This window comes from Poecilia latipinna, unplaced genomic scaffold (assembly GCF_001443285.1).
Source record: "Poecilia latipinna isolate Pla-1442-1.1 unplaced genomic scaffold, P_latipinna-1.0 Scaffold1455, whole genome shotgun sequence".
NCBI lineage: Eukaryota > Metazoa > Chordata > Actinopteri > Cyprinodontiformes > Poeciliidae > Poecilia > Poecilia latipinna.
This window is the reverse complement of record NW_015114071.1, coordinates 104,650-122,407: the sequence shown is the minus strand read 5'-3', so window position 1 is coordinate 122,407 and position 17,758 is coordinate 104,650. Positions and strand designations below refer to the sequence as shown.

At 38.8% G+C, this 17,758-nt stretch overlaps 1 protein-coding gene across 7 annotated transcripts in view; it reads right to left on the bottom strand.

The window, feature by feature from the left end:
- The window catches only part of mymx (myomixer), a 57,259-nt gene extending 40,076 nt beyond the window's left edge, over positions 1 to 17,183 (bottom strand). For 2 of the 7 annotated variants that reach the window (XM_015057344.1, XM_015057345.1), the window contains exons 1-11: positions 15,355 to 17,183; positions 14,527 to 14,613; positions 12,617 to 12,754; positions 8,686 to 8,832; positions 7,628 to 7,819; positions 5,664 to 5,750; positions 5,362 to 5,480; positions 5,162 to 5,276; positions 3,870 to 3,947; positions 3,675 to 3,790; positions 2,085 to 2,247 (exon numbers count right to left, since the gene is read on the bottom strand). In XM_015057344.1, the coding sequence (XP_014912830.1) occupies positions 2,085 to 2,247; positions 3,675 to 3,790; positions 3,870 to 3,947; positions 5,162 to 5,276; positions 5,362 to 5,480; positions 5,664 to 5,750; positions 7,628 to 7,819; positions 8,686 to 8,832; positions 12,617 to 12,754; positions 14,527 to 14,613; positions 15,355 to 15,867 (1,755 nt within the window). In that variant the 5' untranslated portion in view covers positions 15,868 to 17,183. The remainder of the gene's footprint in view (positions 1 to 2,084; positions 2,248 to 3,674; positions 3,791 to 3,869; positions 3,948 to 5,161; positions 5,277 to 5,361; positions 5,481 to 5,663; positions 5,751 to 7,627; positions 7,820 to 8,685; positions 8,833 to 12,616; positions 12,755 to 14,526; positions 14,614 to 15,354) is intronic. The other 5 variants (XM_015057347.1, XM_015057348.1, XM_015057346.1 and 2 more) reach the window with 5 other exon arrangements.
- Between the last annotated feature and the right edge of the window lie 575 nt (positions 17,184 to 17,758).

Genomic DNA, 17,758 nt, shown 5'->3' with positions numbered 1-17,758 from the left:
GACCTTTGGCATCTTAAAATCCACCATCTGTGTGAGGTGTGGGCATCTGTAGCGCCATCCAGTAGGCTGGATCTTTTGTTGGCACTTGAAGTGTGAATTCCTCACACTTGGATTATAAACAACCAATAAATATCACATTCCAAGCAGTTCCTCTGAGATACTGATGACTGCACACACTGATACTAGGCTAACAATAAACTGTAACGTCACATAGAATACCTGAAAAGTAGGGATGGGCGATATGGACTTAAAGTTGTGTCCCAATATTTTATGATACTATCGTGATATAGATAAAAGTGATAAGAGGAAATATTTCTTATTTTTTATGTAACTGAACAGCTGTGACTGAATGGTGCAGCAATTAGCCTCACAAACACAAAAGATACCCATTTATAATATGCTTCTTTAAGACTCCAGTCACATAAAGAAGTCTGGTTTGTGTTACTTAAATGCACACTGTAGCTAGATTTAATAATATTTTAAAATTTACTGGTACTTATTGATAAGAAGATATAGAAAAATAGCAAAAATAACAATCCTAAAAATACAGACAGTTTAAAGGATTTCCAAATATTTATTGGAATTTATCATGACATATCAAAATCTAATAAGAAATGTATCTCGATAAATGAGAAACGATACGATAAATGCCCAACCCTACTAAAAAGCATAAATAGGGATGGATGGATGGATGGATGGATGGATGGATGGATGGATGGACGGACAAGAAAAGACAGAGAAACAGATAGAATTATGGGTAGATGTATCCAATTTAAAAAAAAAATGTGATGGAGAATAGAGTCTGTAAACAAACATCTTTCCATACTTATCCAGATCTGTACTCGCATAACCCCAACACACATTTCATATTTTTCCTGTCTGCACAGTGGAACCCTGCTATATAGGAACATGTTTCATGGATGATAAATAAATAAAATAAAATCATATAATTCAAAAACTTCTGCACCTGCACCTGTTTACAGTGATGGCGTTGGATTTTGACAACGCAGGGCTTTATTAAGAATGGTTTTTTTCAATCTCTTCCATAAATAGGAACACAGATAGTGCATCCCAGCAGATCCCAGCTCCCAGTTAAGGGAAGACTGGAGCCGGACCAGTCGGACCAGTACATGCCCAAACTGAAATCAACAATTCTTCCACCTTCTATTAGATATTTTCTCTCATGACAAAATGAAACGAACATCTGCCAAACTTTAGAAGCGCACTTCTGGTTAGCTTTGTCCAAAGGGTCTCTTTCCTTTTCTTCTAAGTAGCTCAAATCGTGAACGTAAAAGACTAAAAATACACATAATTACTGGTTTTTGACATACCACGTCGTTTTCCGATGCTTATTTTTTCAAAAGAAGCCAAGAGTATTTCCTTGTAGGTTTATCAGCAGCTCTTGGGTTACTGTAGGAGCATGCACATGTTCAATAAAGCTTTGAGAAACCTCATGCTCAAAAAGCAACCCAGCAGTGAATCCCAGACATTTTATTCATATGACGTTAATAAATGACTGTATTTATGACATAATGGATATACAGTCGACTTTAAATAGGATTTGGAGCTCAATAGAAAGACCCATTTACCCTGGCACTCTGTTTAACCGTACAGAACTTGATATTTTCAGTGGAAACTTAAAGAAATCCTGTGCCAGGATAAACAACATCCTAAAAGCTCTTCCTATGACTTTCACAGGGCAGCAGCATCAGAGACAACCCCAGACTTGGATTTTATTTGTCAGATTAAGGATAAGGCTAGCAGAAACCAAGTAAAATTATATGGTGCTCTCCAACATGCAGGAGTTTCAGAGCCAGAAGAGGAATCTGTTCTGACTGTATGTGACGAAGGGATGGCTCTAAACTGGAACATCACAAGGTGCTTTTAAGTGCAATTAAGCTGCTGGAAGGGATGGAAAACCAGCAGCGTGTTTGTTGCCAAAACCAGAAGTTGCAGCCTGGCTCATTTGTCGGACTTTATTTTGGAAAAACCTTGACTAAGCTGCAAATCCGGCATTTTCCAAACAAAAATACAAAGTGAGTCATTTACTGCAGCCACAGATCTTATCTCCTGCCACTACTCACTCTGCTGCCTTTCAGACGGTTCTGCTCCTCCTTCACCTCTTTTCCCATGATCCCATGTGTCTCAGATCCCATGATGCATTGGGCTTCTCGCGCTGGAGTCAGGAGGTCAGCGTCTTCCCTGGTGAAAGTGGAGCCGGAGAGGGAGTCTGTCGTCCTGTCGCTCCTGCAGGCGGAGCAGGAGGTTACTTTGGTGCTGACAGCTGGACCTCAGAGACCAGCGCTGAACTCCAGTTAAGGCTATGAGGTTTTCTACCACTGTTTGTTTTATTCCACTTAAATAGTTAAAACTAGAGCTGATAGAACAGCTGAAACGATGTAGAGTTGGGAGCAAAAGATAGGCCACTCTCATGGGAGGCTGCGTCTGAGAAATGTTTGGATGTTAGGAATCTGGACACGTCTGCTTTTTTACATGAGAAGTAACTTGTTATTTTCCTTTCCTTCACTTTGTTTCTTTTACACTCATTTGCTCCCTTTCTTCACATTTGTCACATTTTATTTCCTTTGTTCACATTCCTTTGGATTGGTTCCCTTTCTTGTCAGTAGCTGTTTCCATTGGCCATACAATTGAGCAATTTGACGTTTTAAAAATAAATGTGCTTAATGGAAATACGACAGTAAAAGGTTTTGGCACAAGGTGGATTTTTTTGGAAGTATCAACATTGGTTTATTTTGCAAAAACTGTTTTTCACATCACATCACATGAGTCACATGATTAACAACTTGATGTTGCCACTGGCACAAACCACAAAGAAGACGACGACAGGAAGTAGTTGGAAGATCGTGTTTTTAAAGGCTTATTGCATGAACAAATTTATTCACGTGTGATTTGAATTGCGCTTCTTGAAACATTGCAATTGCAAACTTGTGGGTGTGGGTGGGGGAGGGGGTATATTAGCGGAATAACATTAAAGTTTTGTGCAAATTTGCAATGAAGGCTCAGCTAGTTGCTTCTGTTTTTCACTTTAGTTTCCTTTTATTTCTTTTCATTTTGCTTCTTTCTTTTCCTTCTCTTGACTTGCACGTCCTTTCCCTCCATAAGCAATCCCAATCAATCACTGTGTCCAATTTGTCAATGTAACGTTTTTTGTTCCAGAATAAAATAACACTTCTTGCAATGTTTCCTTCTGCTATAAACAACAGATTCATTTATCTAACGCTAAGACAAACTGCTACTACTTCTAAAGAATATTAGCTTATTGTACATGCAGCGCCACTGTAACAAAATCCAGCTGACATTGCTGAAAAACAAAACAAAGAGAGTCATTATTACTTGTTGGAGATTTTTTTTTCTGATAGCGAAAAACTCCCAGTGATGTAACAGTCTGGATACAAACTGTACGCTATTAAACAAACAAATAATGACTCCATAAAGTTACAAAATATTCTTGTTAATGTTTTTTTTCATCTCAGATTCAGCAAATTGACCGACTGAGATGATGTCACTGTTTTAATGGTGAGAACAAAGCAAATCAGTGTAGCAGAGTTGACGTAATGCGTCTTTCACGTAGATCCATCTTCCAGATCATTACAGAAGTTTGCAGCTTTCCACCCCAATGTGTAGAACACACTTCATCCTCACCGGTGACGTACCTTAGATCCCTCTGGAGGAGCGCCCAGCAGTCTTTCACTTCGGCCTGCTTCTTTGTGACGCCGGCAGCCAGGCCGGGGTGCAGTTTGGGCAGCTGAGACACGCTCACATCCAGCATCTACCGAACACAGGCCTGCAGTTAGGCGGAGACGGCTTCTGGAGCAGCATGCAGGATGGGGAAAAAACTCTGTTCTTACCATGATTTGACCGGCAATGTCGCGGATTTCTCTGTCGCCAAAGGTGTCCAGGTCTTTGGATGCAGGCATGCTTCTCCTCTGTTGGGAAAATATGTTACAGTTATCATCAGTGGATTATTATTTTATTACTTATCTTGTATTTTGCTTTTAAACTTGTTGCATTTATTGATTGCATTATTTCTGCTTTGTCTTATATTTCTTGTTTATTGACCTCATATTTCCAGACCTTTGTATGATTTCAGAATAATGTGACACATTGACGGTTGGTGTGAAAAATACACATTGCAGTATTTATATCATGTAGAAAGACTAAACTCATAAGTTTATTTCTTGTTGGAAATGGAAACTCGGAGTTTCTAGGTGGTTTTTCCGGGTTGCAAAAATTAATCAATCAGGTTTTATTTGCATAGCGCCTTTTAGCAATAAGGCATTTCAAAGTGCTTTACATCATAAAAACGCAAAAATACAAAGTCATAAAACACACAGTCAACAACATGACATTTTACCATTATTACACATCAGATTATTGATTAATGATTCATGACTATGTTTCAAAAGCAACTTTAAACTGCTGGGTTTGTAGTCAGATATAAAGGAATTCAATGTTTCAACTGTTTTCTGGAAGTTTGTTTCAGATTTGTGGTGCATAGAAGCTGAATGCTGCTTCTCTATGTTTGCTTCTGGTTCTGGGGATGCAGAGCTAGAAGACCTGAGAGGTCTGGAAGGTTGATACAACAACAGCAGATCTTTAATGTATTGTGGTGCGAAGCATTTCAGTGATTTATAAACTAACAACAGTATTTTAAGTGTATTCTCTGAGCTACAGGGAGCCAGTGCAGGGACTTTAGAACTGGTGTTATGTGCTCCATCTTCCTGGTTTTAGTGAGAACGACAGCAGCAGCATTCTGGACCAGCTGCAGCTGTCTGATTTTTGTAGGCAGACCTGCGAAGGCACTGTAGCAGTAATCGATGCGACTACAGATAAACGCATGGATGAGTTTCTCTAGATCTCGCTGAGACTTTGGTCCTCTAATCTAAAATATCCCCATTAGATGTGTGCAAAGCGCGCAGACGTGTATATAAGCAAGATAATTTCCTTTGTTAGTTAGAAGTTCGATAAACTGCTCTAGTACTTCTCCTCCATCAAGTAAAAATCCTTGAAACAAACATTTGTATCTGCCTCTGTTTTGATTCTGCCTTAATGCCAATTTTTGAAACATCTAAAACAGAGAGTTAATAAGAAGCTCTCAGAACATAATTATGATTTAGTATTGGGCTTTCTGTCACTTTACCATGTTGTTTATAGCATCCAGAGTATTATCAGCCTGCTGGTAAAAAGACGACATCTCCAGCGCGACCTGAAGGTTCTCGTGGTAGTTTTTCAGGTACGACTGGACCTTCAGCCACCTGCATGAAGAACATTACGCCTTGTGGTTTCAGCCTGAAGATGTTACATGAAGCATTTACGTTTCGCGTAAAGCACAGAGCATACATTTTATTGATGTGTTTCTTCCTGATGGTGATGTTTTTGCCATCTGCCTTCCCCAGTTTCTCCAGCTTCAAGGCCAAGTTGTTGATCTCCTCATGCAGGTTTCTGTGGAGCTGCTCATCCTGTCGCAAAAAGAGCAGAGACTTTAGTTTCCCTTCCTGAATGTCCTGAAGGTCTGTTTACAATCAGACAGGGGACACTGATAAATAAGGCTGTTACCATCTGGGAATGCATTGTTTAACTGGTACAAAGCTTTTGTCAGTGTAAGTTATGCATTGTTTTAAATCCATTTTTACAAGGCTGACCTGTTTGAGATCAAGAATTCTCCTGGTGAGCTGCATTTTGTCAACATTTTCCCCCAGGACACTCACCAGAGACTGCTCCTCTTCCTTCTGTCACACAGAAAGTTACTGTTTATAGAAGTGGTTTTTGCAAGAAACCCAACAATCATTTATTTTCAGACGCACAGTGGCAAAAAAAAAAAAAAAACATTACTTATGCAACAAGGAAGATATAAAACAGAGTTCTGGTCAGATCTTCGCATTCGGTCATCCCAAAGGCATGGATGTCACATTAGCTTCAGGGAAGGGGCTCCAAAGTGCAGCGTGGAGTTCATTAGAGGCCACTGGAGGGATTTTGTTCAAATTTGAAACCACAGTTCTTTGCAAACGGACACTTTTTCAAAAATATTTTAAGGTGGTACTTTTACTGACGCATTAAAATCTTCTTAGTTGTTTTCTCTTTAAGCTTCATAGGACCAAAAATATACCAGATCTTTACCCAGAAACAGACTTGAGCACTAAATATATCAAATGTTTTCAAAGAAAGAGACACCGACAACTTCTTGCCCAAGACAATGGAGAACAGACCCTTCTTTTGATTGAGTAAATGTGAGAAACGGTTTTTATAATCAGACGATTGTTTAGTTTTATTAAAATGTTCATTGTTGAGCAGGCAAAGATGGGACATATTTTAAACTTTCTCCCCCCAAAATTGATTTTATTTTTGTGGTTCATCTGTATTTTCAACTTGAAAATTTGGTGAAATGTTGTTGATCTTTAAAAAAAAACATGTGGGCTCAAAATCACTGAGGTTGAATTATTACTTTTTCTTGAAAAATAATAGTTCAAATGCATCAATAAAGGCATCAAATGCATCCCAACTAAGCTGGATATTGCATTCAAAATGAATATGAAATACTTTAATCCTGAATGATGAAGTGGGGAATGAAAGTTTTATAGATTTCACAATTAATCTCCTTCATTACAATCCCACAGATTCATCATCCATTCCTCTCTCCCTTGTGCCTGACGCAGTCAGGAACAGAGCGATAAACACCAACCTAGAATTTACTCCCTGGCTTGTTTTTTTGTAATGATAGGCAGATGTTTTAAACAGTGAGTATGCATGTTCAAAAAATAAAAGAGAAAGAAGGAAATGTCTTCAGGATGCCGAGTGTATTTCCTGTATAAGGAAGAGCCACTTGAGTACTAATTATCTTGACAACTGTTGATCAGGTTGTCTAACTATGGAGTGAAAACAGTCTCAAAATATCTCTGTGTGTGTGTGTGTAATACTGGATTTGTAATCCGTGGTGTAAGCATCTCTGTGAGTTGTATCTGTGAAACATGATTTGTAAACTGGAAAAACTAAATTTGTAACTCCAGGTACTTGTAAATATGTGGTCAAATGCATGTGACACGAATATGAAGAAATTACGAATACAAAATAAAAGTACACACACACACACACACAATTACAATTTCTACAATCGTTAAATTTCTACACACACATTTTTTAACTTCAGCCTCACAAATCTGATAATATCGAATTCAAACCTCCTCCTACGCCTCCAAATGTTAAATAAGTATGCACAAGTCGCCTGATGCACACAGACACCTGGTTATGAGTCCATGAGGATTTTTCAGACTCGTTTCACGCTTACAAACCGCCTCGGATTCGTGCGTAAATGTGGCATTTAAATGCCACATTTACGCACGCTGGGTCATCTGATTTTCATCTGATTTTTGCTCGAAGTCTATAGTGTTTTCATCCTCTGAACGTTTGTCACTGTGCTTGTCACCGTAAAAATTTTCTTTTTACGGTTTACAAATTATGTTTCACAGATACAACAGTCCAAAGTTACACACAAAGATGCTTACACGGATTACAAATCCAGTGTTACACATGCACAGGTATTTTGAGACCATTTTCTCTCCATATGAATAAATAAATTTATATTTCAGTTTTAGAAAACATGGCTTCTTACCTTCTCTTTAATCCAAGCTTCCAGTTTGTCCACCTTCCTGTTGAATTCCTGCAGGCTCCTGGCTCCACCCAGAGCGTGGGTCTGATTTGCGGCCATCTGCTTCAGGGTTTGCCACTGTTCCCTGAGCTGACTGAGCTGCTTCTTCACCAGGTCGGACGTTGGGTTCAGCTTGCAGATCAGCTGTTCACCCAGCTTTAGAGAAATAAGACTCGGTTCATTTGAGCTGGAGGCAGCTGGACAAATAACACGGTTAACTCTACCAGTTGTTCTACCAGTTGTCTGGATTTGTTGGTTAAGGAAGAATTATTACGACAATTCAAACTTTCCAAACATTATTTTGATCTAGAATAGTAAAGGTGGATATGTATACAAAGTGTCTTGAAAAACTATTTCAACGTTTTCACAGCTTTAAAACAAAAACATTTCTGCTGCAATTACACTAAATCTTCAAAGATTCATCCCAACTAGCTCTACAAATCTGGAGAAATGTTTCCCTGTTAATCTGGATTATGTCAGAAAGCAGAAATATTCAAATCCAACTACGGATTGTGAGTTAAATTTATGGCACCTTCAAATCTGGTTATACTTTAATATAAACCATCCAGTTGTAGATCTGGCTGTATATCTGAACTGGATAAAGCGTAAATAAATTCAAAGATTTGAAATAATTTAACATTTAAATTTGAGATTTAATTAGAAAGCTTAATTTGTGAACTTCAAAGAATAATAATTATAGTTTGATACAATCTGGTGCTTTAACTGACTTCTGATGGCAACTGCTTTTATTTAACCCTGCCAGAGTAAAAAGGACTGAATACAGAGGCATGCTGTGTTTTTCAGGTTTTTATGTGTAACAAATAACTTTCCTTAATCTTAACTGTGCTACTTTGCTGTCTGTCTATGAGATAAAGTCCTTATAAAATACAATGAAGTTTGTGAACGTAATGTGACAAAATGTAATCATTAATTTATGCCATCTTAATACATTTAATCAGATCACCATCACATACATCTACACATTTGAAATTTAAATCATGAGTGCGCAGTGGGTTTGTGACCTGGTTGAGCTGAATCAGGGTGTTCTCGAAGTCTTTCAGGTCTCTGTGAAGCGTCTGCGAGGCTTCCTCCCAGTCATGCAGGGGCCGATGCTGAACGTTACATCCGTCTTTCAGGTCCTGGAGTTTGCTTTTCATCCACGCTTCTGCCTGCATCACCAAAAAAAAAAGACACAAACTGTTTCAGATGTTCATTACAGCTCGTGTAGTCGCTCATTTATCATCACACCGGGATTCAATTTTACTTTACACTTGAGAAGCGTTTCTTTTTTATCATTGTACCCATTATTAAGTGACTGTGGTATATTTTTACTCTACCCTACGGTGTTATGACGGTTTGGGAACATGAAAAACAGCCTCATGTTCTCCAATGTCATGCTATGTGGAGCGGAGGTTTGTCTTGGCTGGAGCTCGGACTCGGTTGCATAAGGCTTTGTCTTGAAAAGCTGCCTTTTCCATCAGCACTTCGCATGAAGTAAGAAGGCCGCCAAACAAGGTGGCCAAAATGTGAAATGTCTGAAGGAGCGTATTTGTTTTCTTAAAGAGAACATGGCATGGAAGTCAATGAGCCACATACGTCTGAAACACACACAAAAAAAGTCCAATAAATCAGGTTAGATTCTTGCTCCTGTCAGAATGATCCCACATGAGGCATAACAGCGATAAAATCAGAAGAACCTCATATGCTGCAGAGTGTCAAATAAAGGTTCAAGCCACAACTAAGTCATAATAACGTCACACCAAAACATTTTATGGAGAAGGGTAAAAAAAAAAAAAGAAAAAAAAAAAGAGAACTTTAACCCGACTTCTAAATCTATAAAATACATCAAGGGTGAACACACGATTGAGCCACTTTTGGGTCGTGCTTAAAGAGTGATGTTACTCTTCCCCAGAGAAAGGGGGTCATTAACTTTCCGAAGCGCTCCAACCCCCAGGCTGCAGACATATTGCTGGGTTAAGAAGAGGGAAAGCAGCCTCACACAACAGGCTTGCCCATATCTGCTCACAATGGCTCCCATGGCATTATAATGACCTCATGCAGGAAGTCTATGATTCGTTTGTTTCTTCCTGTCCACTCACCACAACAATGGTCTGTTTATCAAAATGTGCAATTAGGGTTTGTTCTAGTCACAAGAAATGGAAACAAAAATGTCAACTTTAAATAATCACCACTGAAATAAATCCTCCTGAAAAGCCTTTAATCAGAATGAAAACTTTGGAAAATGGTTACATGACTCCACATGTTTTGTTCTCTGTTTGTGAAATGTTTCCTGGTTTCTAATATGATATAATACAATATTGCACCACTAGATGGCTAAAAAATAATGTCAAGAGTTCAAAAGAAAAAGCTCTGGATAGAAATGAGAAAACTCGTGGGATTTGATAATTGTTCTTATGCAAACTACAAGTCAGAACACAAGCCAATAAAAATCTATTTCTCTCTGCTTTACGTGTTGAAATACAAAAAGAAGGTTCTCAATAGCATTATTTGTGAAACTACTAAGGAGAGAATAGATTTACACAAAAACTTTCATCACTTAATATGTACACAACACAACAGCCTTGTCTGGCTGATTCAGAAGCTTACATTTTTCCTGTTAAAATTCCTATAAAAGGAAGGATTCTTATTCTATTTCAAACTTTGAATCTGGAAAATCCTATTTTGTCATGAAGACTGATGAGGCCATTTTGGCTCGATCCACCATTTCATATTTTTGTAGTTTGTGGTTGTTTTTTTTCCAAAACTTTTCAGGTACAATGAGAAGTATGCCACTGGAAATTTCATAGGAACTGTGTATTGATTCACACACATTTTTACTTTAAACTAAATGTGTTGAAATTAACTTTTCTGGTGTTGTATTTTACATTAGATTTAAGTATTTTTTTTTTTAATCATTATTTATCTCCAAACTTCCTGAAATACTTTGTTGAAGCTGAGGGAGATGAAATGGCATGCAATAGTTGATTTTACTGATATGAAGTGATTTGCTCAAAGAGTATCAAATGGAGGTTAACATTAAAACGAAATAGGGCCAAACGGTTTAGTATTAATGGATTCACCAATTCACAAGTTTTCTTGTGGAAGTTATTCGAGGAAAACCTAGTTATGGATAGTAAATCAAAAATATTCTACAGAAAATGCAGCTGGCATCTGAAATACCTCACCATGCATAAAAGTTAATTTGATGTTTGAATTATTAATATAGGAAACTATGTGCGTTTTTAGAGGAAATCTGAAGTATTTGCAGATTTTATTAACCAAAAAACCAATATAACTATTGTTTTTTTTTTTTTTGGACATAATTTACTCTGTCTCTCGAGTCTTCAGCTTAAATTTTAAACTTGATGAAAATACAGTCAGGACAAAGCAAGACAGATAAGGAATAGTCCATAAAACTGTGTCAGTGTTCTGGTCCATGTGGATCATTGTTTCTTTCTGCTGTACTATTTGCAGATTGAGCTCATGTCTGACGATTGCATCACACCTGAGATGAACGAGTTTAAGTTGATTTGCTAATTGTTGTGCAACATATTCCTTGGTCAAAGCTGCCACTCATATAAAGAATATATGGTTTCATCATTTTTCATGTTGGGTTGCATTTACATTAAATCAAAAACGCACTTTGAGCTGTATAGCTTCAACCTGTGAACATGCGCTTTCACATTTTTGAATGCATAGACTGGAGAGAAATGCCAGCAGTCACAAACAATTACTAAATCCCTATAGTCCTCAACTCAGGTGTGACGTCATTCCCAGACCTGAGCTCCACCTTCAGAGATAATCTCTATAGCTCCATGTTTTAATAACTCTTTGGAAAGTGCTTAATTTCCAAGGGCTGGTTTTAGAAAATAAACTGTTGGAGATCTTTGTTTGGCAAGGTATCGTTGTTGCAGTGGACAGAAAAAAAAAAAAATCCCCTTTCAACAAGTTAAATCTTCACCCCTTAAAATCGTCTATCACTATGTTTCACCTCTCAAAAAGGAACACAGCTTGGCTTGAAATAAAGTGGGAGATTAAGTTTTTTTTCTCCACTTTTTCTATCATAAAACAGTAAATGGTGAAAGGCGAGATGTTTTGCAGAGCAGCTGCAGAAAAAGAAACGTCTCTCCATTAGGCGACCTGCTTTTCCCTCGAAGCGTGAACCATTAGGGGCCTTTAAACGTCTCTGAATGGAAATCTCACTTCCGCTTTCAGAGCAGCGGAGCACTAAAACATTTTCAAAAACAACAGCACTCAAAAACACCAATTATCAAAAATATTTTAGAGAGCTATACTTTTTTTTTTTTTTTTTTTTTTTACAAATGTGAAGCTACTTTCAGCACAGCCACATGTCACATGTTTGTTTCAGCGGACACATCCGAAATGAAATTCCTGTTTTCGGGAGTTTACTGCGTATCGCTTGTTCGACAGAGACTTTGATGACAAACGCGACTGCATGGACAAAACGTCGCTCTGTTAAACTCCATGAAAACGTCTGTGTGTGCTCCGGAGGGGACGCTGCGACGAGATAACACAACCAGTTGCGCTGCTTGGCTGAGTTTCTCTCAGCCATAGGCGTGAAGAGACGGAGCCAAACGATGATCTCATCCCTAAATAATTGGTTGTGGCGGCTTCCCCTCCCCTCCCCTCCCCTCCCCCTGCTGAACACAGCTCACACAGTTCTTGAGACAAAATAAGAACCAGTACATATTTTGTTCCCACTGGAGGGTCACGCAGAAGGCAGCTTCCTTTCTGATTTCATCTCAGCAGCATTACTTCATGTTTCGGAGATGAATTTACGGCGCTTTCTATCCATCAAAGGAGATTAAAAGTCCTGATAAGCTACTAAAAAGGGTTTCATTCATGAACTTCATTTCATGTATAGGCGCCTCTTACACAGCTTTACAGTGCAGAATAAACATTCACATTGTGTGTTTGCTTTGCCTGTTTTACCTGCAGTGCTTCTTTGTTGAAGAGAAAGTTTCGCTGAGTGAAGCATTCACCGTGGGATTTAGCAGCTGCCAGCGCTTCGTCCTGCTGATGACTTTCTCTCCTCTCAAGCTCTTTTTTCTGCAGCTCAGGTGCTGAAATCTGTGTGACCACAAAATGCACAGAAGAAGGTAAAAACCAGGGCAAGTAAATACCGCTGTTTCTCTAGTATTAATACATGTGTCTAATTACATCAGTAAATTTTTATTTGCTGTAATTATGCCTTCTGAAGTAAAGCACGCACGCATTAGACCTCCAGGCCAGCAGGGGGCAACCAATAGTGAACTCTGAGAGACAATTTAACCGTTCAGAAATGGCTCATTTAAATCTGCCTCTTCCATATTTCCTTACAGTTTTAGTTGTTTTATTCCTGACTTTCTGCGTAGGACATGGTGTACCATGCATTGTTTGTTAATTGATAAAAACGCTTAAATACAAGGAAAAGTAAGAACATGGTTTAAGCTTATTAATACGGAAGGGGTTGGTTACAGACAGGAAATGAAAGCAAAATTTAATTAGAGGTACAAATTGATAGACCAACAAATTAACCTGGAGCCACCTCTGAGCTTGTGTTGTTTTATTATCAAACTTTATCAAGAAGCAGCAACTTTTCATTTTTTCCGGTTTAAAAAAACGGATTTAAAGGAATTTTAAATCAGTCAATAAGTTTCCTTTTTAAAAGAAATTTATGATCTTAAACGAGTTGATGACTGTACAATTTGTAACTCATAAAAAGTTTTCCCAACGCTGTTACTCTGACGACCTTATTTGGACATTTGCGCCCAAACATTGTCCCTGCCCAGGAATCTTTTTCCAAGGGTTTTAAAAGTGCACAGATGGAAATGGCACGCCAACCAAGTTTTTTTTATTACATATTTGCAGTCCAGTTAATGATCTTTGAGTGCCCCCAGTAGCACAGTCTAAGTCATCCATAGTTCACAGTAAACTACGCTGACCAACGCTAAGAATCCCCTCTGCGCACAGATCAAACTCTATTTAGGATCCATTTGGTCCTGAAGATATCACAGCATGTGTTGGGTTGTTCCCAAGTTCCCACCTAACAAAGCCCTACTGTCAGCACCATCCAAAGTGAAATGAGTGCGGCTGGCACAGTTACAGTAACGGAGAGGCGTTCCTCCTCTCCCCTCAGGAAACATCTGGGCACGAGAAGGAAGCAGGAACCAACAGATCCGGGTCAGTTTCATGTAAAGTATTCACCTCTGAAAGTGAATATACCAAAAATATTTTTGCTACAAGCAATTTCTCTGTTGTTTACAACATGTGGGTGGAGGAAAAACAAGCCAGTTTTGTTGAGAGAAAACAAAATGATGTGTCAGATTAGAGAGAAATGCAGCCAGAACTGAGGAGGCATGTTATTTTAACACCTCAGTGAGGTTTTTCTTTTGTTAACATCTTCCCTGACTTCATGTTTTCCAGTAAGCCCTGCCTCTTCCAGATCTGCTGAGCTCTTCATACTTTACATGCACTTTAACACCACTTCGATGGGCCAAATTCTTTGCAAACATTTCTTTTATAAATGTTAATGGTTATTAAACTACAACTTGATCAGAGATGAAATGTTTATATTTCATCTCCATGAGATTTAATTTAGTAACATATTTCAGGTTAGCAAAAGCACTAAAAGTCCATGGCCATTTTTTTTATGTCTTTTTATTGGTGGGTGAGTCTTTGTCGTATTTTATTTATTTATTTTACTTAGAAAAATCTGCTAAAAATGTAACTTTCCTTTGGTACAAATAATCACTTGGGAGCCCAGAATTTATTTGTTGTTACAACTTTTCACTCAGTTAACAGAAATTAACGCTTTTCTAACATGTGTTCGCTTAAAAATAGCCGTCAAGTTAGGATCTTACCTCGACTGATTTCTCTCCATTTAGTTTTTCCCAAGTTTGTTCCTGCACAGGCAGAAATTCATCACTTCCGTCTTTGCTGAGTAAAACCTAAAAGATTTAAACAAACAGTAAAATGTTTCAGTAGATAATAAAACACAAACTGTGTTACACTCATGTTGCATAAGTGTTTTATACGAGAATAAATAATACTACAGACTATAAAACTGTCTGTAGTATTATATTGTTAGTTGGTCAGTTTGTTACTTTCTTACTTAGCGATTCATAGTAGTAATAATAATGATAACAATCATTTGTATTTATTTAATTTTTTATTATTGCTATTAATTTAATAATAATTATTATTATCAGCATTATTCTTATTATAGTTATATTATTATTATTGTGTTAATTTAGCAAACAATTATTTAATTAAGATTAATTGTAGCCCACAATTTTTAGCATTTTTCCTATTCATTTTAATAAATTGTCATTTTTCACTGTTGTGTTGTACTGAATTTTTTTTTATTTTTGACATAATCCAATATTTATTAAAAAAAAAAATCCCTCATCATTATCACCATAATCAGCAGCATTATTTATTTGTTAATATTTTAAGAAATTAAGTCCTAAACATTTTTGTTTGTTTTATTTTGGATAAATATCCATTCTGCTTTTACAAAATAGAATAGATGCATAATACATTCTCTGATTTTTATTTTTGCTTTTGCCCTAAATTAAATTAATTCATTAACTGAACTTAAATTAATTTAAATTTTGTGCTTAGAACTAAAAATATACTTTTTGAATATATAAAATATCAATAAAAACAAGTGATAATGTATTTTGTACCTTAAATTGAGAGCTGGGCTTATTTTTGCAGCTAACCTCCACGATTTTTGGCAGATGTTGATCTGGAGTGCTGCTGCTGCTGCTGCTGCTGTTGCTGCTGATGTTGTTGTTGTTGTTGTTGTTTCCAGACGTGGAGCATGTGACCGGTCCCAGCACTGTCTTGGAGTCTGATTGGTCTTTGCTCCCAGAGATGGTGATCTTTTTGATGGATCTGGAGACGGCAGAAGGAGAGGCGATGTTCTGGTTGAGGTGGTCCTCCGCCGCCACGTGCTCCGGCTGGATTTTGACGGGGGCCGTCTGGTCGACGGTCGGTAAAACAAGACGGGAGCCATGTGCACAGACCTGGGATGTGCTGAGGTAGAGCGAGTTCAGGTTGCGCTGTAAAACGCAATTATCCAGAGCCTCACTGGGCAGATAACTCTGTGGAAACTCCTGGCATTTAGTTACAGAAGGAACAGAGAGCCTGGTTCCAATGGTGAAGGGCTGCACCTTCCTTACAATACTCTCAGACATCCTGGTAAAAAAATATATATATAGAAAACTCACTTATGTCCCCTAAACAGCTGTCCAGTCTCTTGCTCAGAAAGTGAAGAGAGAGTGAGATCAGTTCTCCACCTTCTTGTGCATGTTGAGAATGCACAGGACGCAGCCCAGGACGGCTTCCTTTGACTCCTGGGATCGAACGCGGTCCCAGATGTGCCTCAACGCCGTGCCAAGGTGGGCAGCGCCGGTTGAGAGGCTTCTCCTGAGGAACTGAGCCAGAGAGCCTGCCAGTCTGCTGCTGAGGAGCCTGATGACCAGGGAGCGCAGCAAGATGAACACTGGCATGCTGCCTGAGCGTGCTGCGCTGAAGTATTGGGAGGGAACAAAAAGAGAAAAAGGGAAGCTCGGAAAAGGAGGGGGAGAGAGAAGGGCTTGTTAGGATAAGGGATGAAGTCACCACTTCGTCACTCTGCCTGTCCTTCTCTCTCTCTTTCTCTCTCCGTCAGGAGTGACAGATCAGGGAGCTGTAAAGCCTGGCTGTCAAAACTTCCCTCTGAACCCGAGCAGAAAAGCTGCTCCGATAAGCGGCAGAGAGCAATGGAGTCAAGGGCTGTTACCTCTGTTAGACCTCTTCAGTCTCTGCTTATCCTCCATGAGGTAATGTCCTCGACCGAATCACCCGCACACACTCCCACGCTGCCTCTCCCTTACCTCCTCTTTGATGAGCAAGCTTTGCCCCAAGGTGTTGTGCTGCTTATACGCAAGAAAAGACACGAAAGAGGAGGACGAGCTTCAGAGGCTCATGGCAGCTCAGTCAGTCTATTAGTGACGGACTCAACCCCAGGCTCCACTCCTTCCACCCCCATCAGAAAGGAGCAGTTGTCTCACAGGTCACAGCTGAACGGAGCAGAGCAGCTTTGGCACCACAAGTGTGGAGTGTTTTCTGCTGGAGCAGCCGAGCAGATGATGAAACCCGCCACTCCTTTACGGTCGCTGGGGTTTCGGAGAGCAAATGTTGGGCTGACTGATTGAAATAACAGAGGTGGTTTGCTCCTGACAGTATCAGGGGGGCTGAGGGGGATTAAGAGGGCAAACAGCAGAGAAAATATTTGCAGGGAGCAGAGGGGGAAATCTGCCTCTTCCCTTAAAAGGAGCTCTCACTCTTCACACCGCTGCCCTCTGACTTGACCTCTGCACCTGCCTTGAAGACTCTCGCAGCAGTACAGGCAGCTATTGTATTCCCTTTTTCCAACAACACTTGACTTGCAATTCCTTGAAAAAAGTCATAATACCTCAAACTTCAATGGATTTTATTGGGATTTTGTGGTCATAGACCAATGCAAGGTGGTGTTAAAGGGGAAGTATTATGTATTTTCCAGGCATATAGTGGCATTTTATAGAATAATAAAGTAATGATGTTACCACTGACATACATAAAAATGCTGTATATATTAAATATGACAGCGTACAACAAATAGATTCTCCTAAGCCTTGGATCTCTGCTCCTCCTTTGATTAATGCTCTCCTCGTCATTCTCTTTATATTTCCAGATGATGGATGAACAGTGCTCTGTGCTCAAAGATTGAGATATTGTTTTACAACCCAAATCTCCACAACTTTATCCCTGACGTGTTTGTTTCGAGATTTTGGCTTCTGAAAAACTCTCGAGGCCTTATTTACAGATAACAAGGCAAGTGTTTGTAATCGATTCCATTTAAGGGGCATCAGAGTAAAGGGGGGTCGATCCCAAATCATGAATCATTTTCTTTCTTCCTTGTCTTGGTGTATCATGTCAAATCATATTAAAATACATGAAGGTTTATGGTTGTAACCAAAAGCCCGATGTGAATACTGTTTTGAGTCTCTGTTATGTAGTGAAATCATAGAACATCAAAACATTCATTCCCCCTTTTTTGTTTTT